General features: G+C 33.0%; 1 protein-coding gene across 1 annotated transcript; it reads left to right on the top strand.

The window, feature by feature from the left end:
* The first annotated feature begins 314 nt into the window (after positions 1–314).
* Positions 315–8,847, top strand: LOC148628659 (uncharacterized). The gene is made up of 5 exons (XM_088591805.1): positions 315–422; positions 2,737–3,066; positions 4,023–4,297; positions 5,030–5,147; positions 6,033–8,847. The coding sequence occupies exons 2-5, from the start codon at positions 2,760–2,762 to the stop codon at positions 7,298–7,300; spliced, it is 1,968 nt and encodes a 655-aa protein (XP_088447931.1). The 5' UTR covers positions 315–422; positions 2,737–2,759; the 3' UTR covers positions 7,301–8,847.
* The last annotated feature ends 1,314 nt before the right edge of the window (positions 8,848–10,161 follow it).

Here is a 10,161-nt window from a genome sequence, read left to right as displayed (position 1 = left end):
CTCCCACAAAATTTAAGTCGGCTTTTCCCGGACTTAGATCGGGCATTTCCGTGAAAGTGAAGTTGACAAAAAACCTGAAAAATTCCGAATGTAGTTTTTAGGTATTCTTTGGTGTTATCCCTCATTATGATAAAGGAAACAACAAATCTACTTTCGATTTAATTTTTTTTTTAATTTCATTAATATTTCCGACAATAACAATAATTAATACGTTGAATTTAATATGATTACAAAAAGAAAAGTTCAAAGGTTAATAAAATTATTAACACTCTCGAGCCTTTTCCATACTACAGAACGTGAAATCCAAGTAATCTAGAATGCTTAAATGACGTCACATTTACTTTGTTGTTGTTTTGGTCGAGCAATGGCTTCCTGAAAAATAAGAAAATTTTGAGGCTTTGAACGAAGCTAAACGACAAAAAGTTAGTACAGATCTTTTTTCAATGTCATGCATAAGTATTTTAAAATATTTCACAAATTTGCGCTGATGTCATGTGTGCAATTCAAGGTTTACAGATAGTTGTCAGGACCAGCTGATCACTTGGCCTGTACATGTTTATTACGTTTCCCTCAATCTTGCAAAATTGGTTTGTAGAATATTAAAGAAGATTTGAATTTAATAGGTTGTTTCTATTAGTGCTCTCTTGCAATGTATTCCTTTCAGTTGAAGGAAATATACATTGTACTGGGCTTTGATTTGTATTTGACACCTTGCCATTTAACCTTGACCTGCGATCACTCTTGGAGTCAAAATACCTTGGACTGACAGATATAAGAATAAGTCAACTTAGATTCAACCCATAGTATAAAAACCAAATATTTAGGAGTTATTGCCATATCTGTTAACCTAGTCGAACCTAAGTGTGGGAGATCTGCAATCCATCATAAAATTGCGGGAGATTTTGTGTGACAACATTATCAACATATTTTATTATGTTATAAAGTAAAAAATACAGAGGATTCAATTTTTTTTCAAAACCGTAAGTACATGACATATACAAATGAATCAACAATATGTATTATACATGTTGTTCACAGAAGTGATGCTTTGTATGGCATAAAATAGATTTTGCCCTTTTCCAATGTTCACCACTGGCAGGTCAATGAATCTGGTTTTGATTGACCTGCTTCCATTTTTGAAAATGCGAACAAGAGTAGCAAAGAACTTTTTGGCTACCATTGCTATCATCACATAAAATACTGAATGGTTTGCAATAGCTGTACGTTAGTAGCCCGAAGACTTGGTATGATAGCCTGCTTTATGATTTGGGTGCATTTAGTCCTTTTACATTAAAATTTCTGTGAAATTTTTTTGTCAGGGAATGTTTTTTTCGCAACGTCTGTAAATTGATCAGCCACACTGAACGGCAAGTTCTGTTCGGCCACAAAGTTTGTAAAATCTTGACATAACTAGCCATTCAAAATTGTAAATCATGTTATTACCTAATTATAAGGTTTTATCTTGTTTATTAAATATACACATATTTTTCTCTATTTTCAAAATTTATTCAGGACAGGGCGATCTATTGCACTGTCGATGTACTATTGCATGGTGCAATAGTCTCCTTGAGAAGTCTTGCACTGATCCCATAATGACATTTATCTAAGCCTTTTGGTTGGTTGAACTTTTTTTAAGCACTTCATTGAATTGGAATTTACACACAAAAAACTCATGTGTAAAAATGTAGATGTGACTCTCGTCTGCCAATTCATAAACATGGAGCGGTCAATTTCCTATTCATGGTCGAATGGTTGTCTCTTTGACATATTCCCCATTTCCATTATTTATTATATATCATAGACAAATTAGGTAATGAAACAGTTATTAAATGGGTTGGATGCAATAGACCAGAACATTTGTCCTTTGGTACTGAGAATGATCAGGTGTTCTATTGCACTCGGCCTTTTGCCTCAAAAAGGTAAAATTATTGGAGAGTCCCACCAAAAACGGAAGGTTAACACCCATGGGTTAATGCCCTTTCTTATAGTTTTGTTATTGGCACTGGATAGGTAAATACAAACAAAAATCAAAATCTAACTATACCCCAAATGGTACAATTGCAACCTGGTAAAGTGAGACTACTAATCAGGTTGCAGGTAATTCAAATAGTTTTCTGATAATGTGTTTATCTAAAGTGCAGGAGGTCATGGTATCAATCCCTGACTGAGTCAGAACGAAACACCCGGTACTTTTATATTAGTACATTACAGTGTGTTGGACTAGTACAAATCTTGGTCTATTTATTTGATCACACATTCTTTTCCTGATATGCATAAAATATGTTCGGTGTATAAAGACACAATTCTATAACCAGTGTTCTATTTACTATAGCTAAGACCAAAAAAAAATGTGTTAATTTCACATGCTGAAAAAAAGATAGGGTTGGTTGGTCAGATTTTTTTGGGGAGGGGGAGTACAATTGTAGTTTCTTGACGAATAAGCTTCATAGAGAGAAACAGAAGACACTGTAATGGTGCACATGCTTGTGTATCAGCTAGTTTTCTTTTTAAATTGCTGACAGTGCTGGCACTGGAGGCCGCCATTGTTGTTTTAATATGATTAATACTGGTACTGGTGACAGGAAAGGGCTGAAGTTCCGGAATTTCAGAAAATTGCTGATATAAAAAGTTGGGTCACAGCGATAAAATGAGGGTCAGATGGATGACTGCAAACACACATTTTTTTTTGCCTAAATGGAAAGGGTGATTGTTTTTACAAATTATTTCTATTTTAAGGCACTATAATTCACTGGTTCACAATGGGTGGAGCAGTGAGTCGAGGAGAAGACAATGATGAGCTCATAGACAATTTAGTGGAAGCTGACTATATTAAAACACCTCTTGTAGAAAAAGTTTTCCGAGCTGTTGATAGAGCTCATTACTACACAGATGAACATAAAGGCAGTGCTTATAAAGATCTTGCCTGGAAAAATGGACATTTACACATGTCTGCCCCCTGTATTTATTCAGAGGTTATGGAATCTCTGTCTCTGGAACCTGGACTTTCATTCTTGAACTTAGGGAGTGGAACTGGTTATTTGAGTACCATGGTTGGACTTATTTTAGGTAAAATTAGACTTTTGCTAATACAGCTCTCGATGAAAATGTTACGATGAACATTGCCATACAATTGATACCAATACACCTGCTAAATATAATTTTTATGAACATTTCCTGTGGTCATGTCTATTGATATTCCAATGCTAATTGAAAGTATGTTATATAAGAAAGTAAACTTATTGAATAATAATGAAATTTCAAAAGCTATTAACATGATTAAATAATAAGATTTTTTAGGTATTCTCAGCAAACCAAACAAGTACTACATTGTATCTTTAAAAAAAAATAGCTGACACATTCAAACTGTTCTTTTTACTTTAAATTCTCAATATTTCATCATAAAAAATTGACAGATGAGATGAGATGTGATATCAAATTTTGATACCTTTTTTTAACACCACTAAGTTATCAGTATTTGGCAAATCTGGAAACAGAATTACAATCGGGTGACTTAGTTTCAATAGATTAGCTGTTTCAGGTCAAAGGGTAAAAAGCTAAACTAGACTGACTGTGTTGGATTAATACTGAACAGAACCACCAACTAAAGAACCTGAATGACCAGTAGCAGTCCTAGGGGTTCTGTTGATCAGAAGCTCCCCTTTTTTGGTAAATTTGGACAAAAATGAGCAAATAAAAGCCTGGAAGCCCCTTGTGTACATGTATATCTCTTGATCTGCCCATGAGTGACTAATATAATCTTACTCTCTATAAAGATGTAGCCTCCGTGGATTGCGGTTATTTCAAATGGGCACAACAAATTTTGCATTTAACCCTTACGATCAAATTTGGTATTTTTTTGAAACAAGGTAATCATTAAAAAAAATGTTGATGACATCACTGTTACCAGTACATAGTGGAATTATGTCTATGAGATGATAAATGAAACTGTGTTATCCAATCAGAAAATTTGTTTCATGTACTTCTGAAGTCAAATTATTCATTAATAAACTTTCATTTTTCAGGACCTTATGGTATAAATCATGGTGTAGAATTTTACCAGGATGTTGTAGAATATGCCCAGCAAAGAGTGGAAGAGTTTAAGGAAGCTTGTTGTACATTTGACGATTTTGAATTCTGTGAACCTCTCTTCGCCAATGGAAATTGTTTACAACTGCCAACAGATATGATGCTATATGATCGTGTTTACTGTGGTGCTGCTTGTCCACCTGAACATGAAAATTACATAAAAAATTTATTGAGAGTTGGTGGAATTCTTGTTATGCCCCTGAATGATCAGGTAATATACCATATGTTAAACTAAGCAAAATTCATCTTCACAACACGAAAATTGTTTCAATGTAATTAATGTTCGTGTTACCTTCTTAAATTTTTGTACTCAGTACTAACATTTTCTTCCCAAAACCAGCATCATTTTTTTTATACAAGTGTTAAAAATATGCTGTAATTGTCAAAGAAAGGGTGGGATTGATTTTGGAGGTTATGCCTTGCACTGTTAAGGGATTAGGGGCTACTAAACTGGGACCACTTCCATTCTGGTATAATTCTTTTTCTGTTTCAAACATTTTTGAAATTGCAATTCATATTAGGGGCTGTTTTATTGAAGGGGTCATCCATACTCATCCCAACTGTTTTTGGTTGACCTCTTGGGCCATGTCAAGCTACTCCCTTTGGAGCATTTATTCGACTACCCGGACTTGACTTTTTATGAGCAACTCAGCGGGTGTTTCTAGAAAATCAGAAGATGCTTACCCTACCGGTGGACCTGGTCCATGCTCCCAGTTTTTAGTGGAGTCTGAGTTGCTCATTTGCTTTTGTTAATTTGTATGTATTGTTTTAGTTACTTTATGTTCTTTGTTGTGTATGTCTGTTTTCGATGTCGAGTCTTGGTCCCTGGAATACATTCTTTTGATTACTGCTAGAACCTTGGTTCCCTAGATTACTCATTTGCATTTGAAATATTACTGAGCCATCATGATCATTATATATGAAAAATATATTGTTATTACAGCTTTTGCAGATAAAACGAGTTGAAGAGGCAAAGTGGGAGTCCAAAAATGTAATGTCAGTTTCATTTGCCACTCTTATAATCCCAACAGAGGATGAGGCTTCTAAAACATCAGAATTACGTATGTAGATAGCTTATAGCCCTTCATATTTAATTTACATGTATGAGAGATGTATTATAAATTGACCTAGAAAAATGAAAAGTCAAGTAATAGTAATGAGCGAAAATAATAGATATATCAGCAGCAAAAAGGAGAATTTGAGAACTATGAATAACTGTAAATTAGTTTATTATTGGTATGATAGAATTAGGTAGGCAGTTAGATTCTGCTGTGTTTATTTTTGTGCTGTTGCATTTAAAGTATGCATGTATGGTGTTTTTCACAGTAAAATACTTCTCAGGAATAAAAAAAAGATACAAAACAAGAACAGTTTATACAGGTTATGCAAGATTAAGTGTCAGTATTTGTAAGAATCAGGCTGTGGGTGAAACATGGTATGGAAAAACCCACAATTTTGAAAGTTTAATTTGACTATTTGCACCATCAGAATCAAGGAAAAAAGAAAAATTTTCCATATCATGTTGGTTCTTTGAATTATAATTTTATTGAAATGCACTGAAAATGTACATTTTAAGGGCAGATAACTCTGTCAAAAACCTCACTTTTCTAACATTCTATTGGAAAATGTCTGAGCAAATCTAGTGATCCAAAGATCGGATAATGGTCTTTTCAAATAAAGAAAGCATCCGTGAGTGAAATCATATTGTCTGATTTGTGGGGTTTTGTCATGCATCCAATTTTGCCTGATTCTTATAAACACTTACACTTAAAAAGTTTTTTTTTTGTTTGTTCTTGATTGTAAAATATGTTTTTTTTTTATAAATATCATTAATAATGCACGTACTGATACAAGGTTTATCAATGCATAATTGAAGTTTTTAGTTTTACTACTTTGAACAAGTTACCTTTGCAGTCGTTAATTTTGTACCAACTTATTTTTTTCAGCTGCTGTAGATCTTCCTTCGCTACAAAACCTCTGCCGAGTCAATATACGAAGAATTCTCAGATCAATGATACACAAAGAACACCCTGACTTACGAATTGTTCGCAAAAAACCGAAAAAGCCCAAAAAGTCTCAACAAACCTCAAACAAAAGGAGAATTAACATTGTACCAACAAATGTTGGAATGATAATGTTGAGTAATTTTGATGAAAGTGGTGATGAATATGATTTTGACTCACTTCCACCAAGACAACAGAGATTAGAACGTAACAGTGATATTGAGGACAGTGATACAGAGGAAAATATTGTAAAAATACCTACAAGAAATTCAAGGATCGAGGAGGATGAGGAAAGTGGAGGTGGAATTCCAGATAATTTCTTTGACACCGATGACGATATTGAAAGTCATTCAAGTGAAAAAAATGCTAAAAGTGGAAAAGAGAAAGAAAGCACATGTGATCAGCTCAACAAAAGTAATGGAAAAGATGTGCCCATAAATGAGAACGTTGATGAAAACATGGAAGAAGATGATGAAGCATCAGTTTCAGTGTCCAACCCAAGAATGGGGTTGAGACTCAGTCAGTTAACATCCAGAATAGAGGAAATGAGAGACATTTTACGGGTCCATCAATATATGGATCAGTTAGAAAGATTCCGACATGCAGACGAATCAGCAGATGATGATGACCAAGAGGTAGATGAAATAGAGGAGAAGGAAATGGAAAATGAAGAAAGTACAAATAAGAAGATAAAAACTGAAGATAAAAGTGAAAATAACTGTAAAGAGGAAAGTTCGGATGATGATGAAGTTGAGAGGGGTATGGATATTGCAGATATCATGCATCTAAATGCAGTGAGAGCTAATAAAACTTCAAGGTGCATGTCAAATAATAGTGCTGATACCTCAGAAACATCAGGTATTGGATCATTTTCAGAAGCTTCTGCTTTTGGTTCTTTTGTTGACGACCATATGCCAGAAATGACAAATGGACATTCAAGTAGTCAGAAAAGCTCACCTGATGAAAGTAGCCCTGAGAGGAGCTATTGTGATCAGATCCTTGAAGAGGATGAAATGGATGTAAAAAATTCAGAAAACAACAATGATTCTGATGAAGGTATTGTCAAAGACAAAGAAAAAGATTGCATATCAGTTGGAGATGATGGTGAACCTAAAGAAAATATTAAGGTTTACATGCAAGAGAAAATTTACAAACTTCCACTACCCGAGGCCATGAAAGCCTACATAAACTATTACAGAATTAAACCATAGCATTTAAAAAAAAATGATGTACATTGCAGCTCTTGTAAATTTTATTTTTTCTGCACCTACATGGTGAACATACTTTAGAAAACACGCATGTAGTGTTTTCAGCTCTTTGATGTTGCATAAGACTTACTCTGCCATCTAAATAAAGATGCAAGTGCTTTTACTTGATATGATATTTTTCAAGGATTGTTTGTTCATCATGATTCCCCATTTATTGAATTTAAGGAAATGTTAAAATTCAGTTGAGTTGTAATTGTGAAATTATTTTGCATTCATAAGGAATAATTGTAATAAATCAAGTTATTTTTTGCCTTTAATGGTATCTTTACCAATCAAAACATTTTAAAAACAAATTTCTTAATTTAAAACAATTTAAAAAAAAACATGCTTGTTGGGAAATTGTGATATATCTGCTGATTTGAATAAAAAAAACAACTATAGGTGTGTTAAAAATGAGCTATTCTTTAACACTTTAATTTTGATTTACTGAAAACAATAGCTTGAAGACTTGATATGCTTTGGTTACTTCAGATTATGTATCCTCCAAAGCAATAGTGCTAGCTATGTAAATATTTTTTATTGTTATTTCTTCCTTACCAAATCATTGTTTTTTTTATTGTTATTTCATTTTCATAATATAATTTGAAGTATTTATATGGACATTATAGTGCATACAATGGTGATGTTCTGGAGATAGAGTTGGTCTTCCCTGGAATAAATAACGATCACCTGATTAACTTTTTTTGGTGGTTGACTGGAAAACTATTAAAGAAGACAGTTAAAACTTTACATCTTTGCTTATTGAATTGTGTGATATAACTTTAAATCTCCTTTTCAATTCATAATGTGAGTGTCATTCAATTAAGGGAAGACAGACTCTATCCTCTGTACATCATCATTTTATGCACTATAAGATTGATATTAAGTTCAGTATACTGGAATATTTATTACCTTTAATTGTATTACAGGTCATTGTCTCCTGTTCCATTTATTAAGTATTTTTACTATAATACATGTTAATGAACATATGATTCATACATGTACCTGTAGTTGTCATTAAAGAACCGTTTGGTTATAGATTTTTGTAATTAATTTTAATGTACATGTAGGCCATTCATAATTGATTACTTGCTCTTTGAGCATTGTCAGGAAATATTTGTATGAGGAGTTGATACTTTTCCAAAATAAAAAAAATACTTGTAACCACGAAATGTGCTCATTAGTTTTGTTTTTTTTTTTTTAATTATTTCCTTGTAGTTCAAATTTTTGATTTTCAGAACAGTTTGGCAGAGAACTTTTTTTTCAGTTGTTGGAAAAATTTATATGGGATGTTTTTTCTTGTTATTTGAGGTAAATATTTTTGGTGCTAGCTGGTTCAAAGAACATGTATTTTTTCTGGAGTAGCCTAAACGGTCTTGCTTAGCATTTAGGATCTGTGATATATTTGTAAATATTTGTTTGTAGAACTTAATATCATTTATTTGTTATTAACTAGATCAGTTTGATGATATTAGATTCAATTAAAACCACCAGCGATGAAGTCTAAATAATGTCTTTCTGTACAAGTTAGCCACTTTCATTTGTATATGGAGCTTCCAAAATTTATTGCATTTATGTCCCAGGGTTGTTGTAACCATTGATACTAAAATTGTATCTTCAATTTTGCCCCCACCCCCGTGAATATCTTCCCATAGAAGAACTAACAAATTAATTTTCAATTGGAGGTTGTGCAAGTGGTTAATGGATATGATTTGCAGTCTACTAGTAATTGATAAATCTTTTTCAGCATGATGAAAGAGCCATGTGATAGATATTACATGTAGCATTTTTCATATCATATGCTTTTCCAGCCTGTGGTAATGTTTTCAGCCCTAGAACCATCAGACTTTAGGGATGATGACATGAATGAGGGTTAATAAAGCATATTGTTACATGTAGATAAATACTGTGTTATATCCTGTTTATCATATACTCCAAAACTAAGTCAAATATCTTGGAAGACATGAACGAGGACTGCTTTTGTTGTGTTAATGTTTGTAAACAATTTAAAATGTTCAAGAAATGCCTGGAAAGGGTGTGATAAAGTTCCAAACAATGACAGAGGCATGCAATAAATTCTGGAAGTGGGCCTTTATTGGATTTTCATCAGAAAACCATTCATGTTTTAAGATTTATCGAGGAGTAAAATTTTACCTTTATTTATAATAAGTATATGATAAACCATACTACATGTATTTTATATTAAGTTATTTACGTGACCTCCAATGGATTGCCTTCAGATCTTCTTTGAGTGGCCATTTAAAGGGTATTGACATAAAAAAATTGATTGGAATTTGATTGTTTTTTATCCTGTAAAATATAATGTATCTGATAAGTACTATCTGTTTAAGTTGGATAATGATTGTGAGGTATTTTACAGCTGATTTTGTTATCCTTGTATTTTTTCTTTAAGCTTCCTTGTTGGCTCAGACACAAAATTATTAGGTTTAATGGTAAACTAGGCTCACCTGGCTCTGTAGGAATTACATGTAACTAAGGTAATCTATTCTAAAATGTTTTACACAGAATAGAGTTGAAAAAGGCAAACAAGGAAAATCGTGATTCAAATGACATTGAAATAATTTCTTGAAGACTCCTGGGGATACCAGAAATGAAATAGCTAATCAATAACAAATGTACAATGTGCATAAGAACTTTCAGGCATTAAATTTTTGGTTAAATTTCATTTGATAATGCACCCCTTTGTAAGACCTCTATGCTGCAAATAGGGTAGTCTCTTGTGAGGGCACTACTGTACAGTAGTCCCTTTCTGCAGCGGCCCCCCATCTCATGTGACTACATTTCAATTTTATATGGAATTTTCT

Source organism: Perna viridis, chromosome 1, assembly GCF_037379345.1.
Source record: "Perna viridis isolate PV_CMFRI_1.1 ecotype Kerala chromosome 1, ASM3737934v1, whole genome shotgun sequence".
NCBI lineage: Eukaryota > Metazoa > Mollusca > Bivalvia > Mytilida > Mytilidae > Perna > Perna viridis.
Note: the sequence above shows the minus strand (reverse complement) of the source record. Positions and strands in the feature narration are given on the sequence as shown.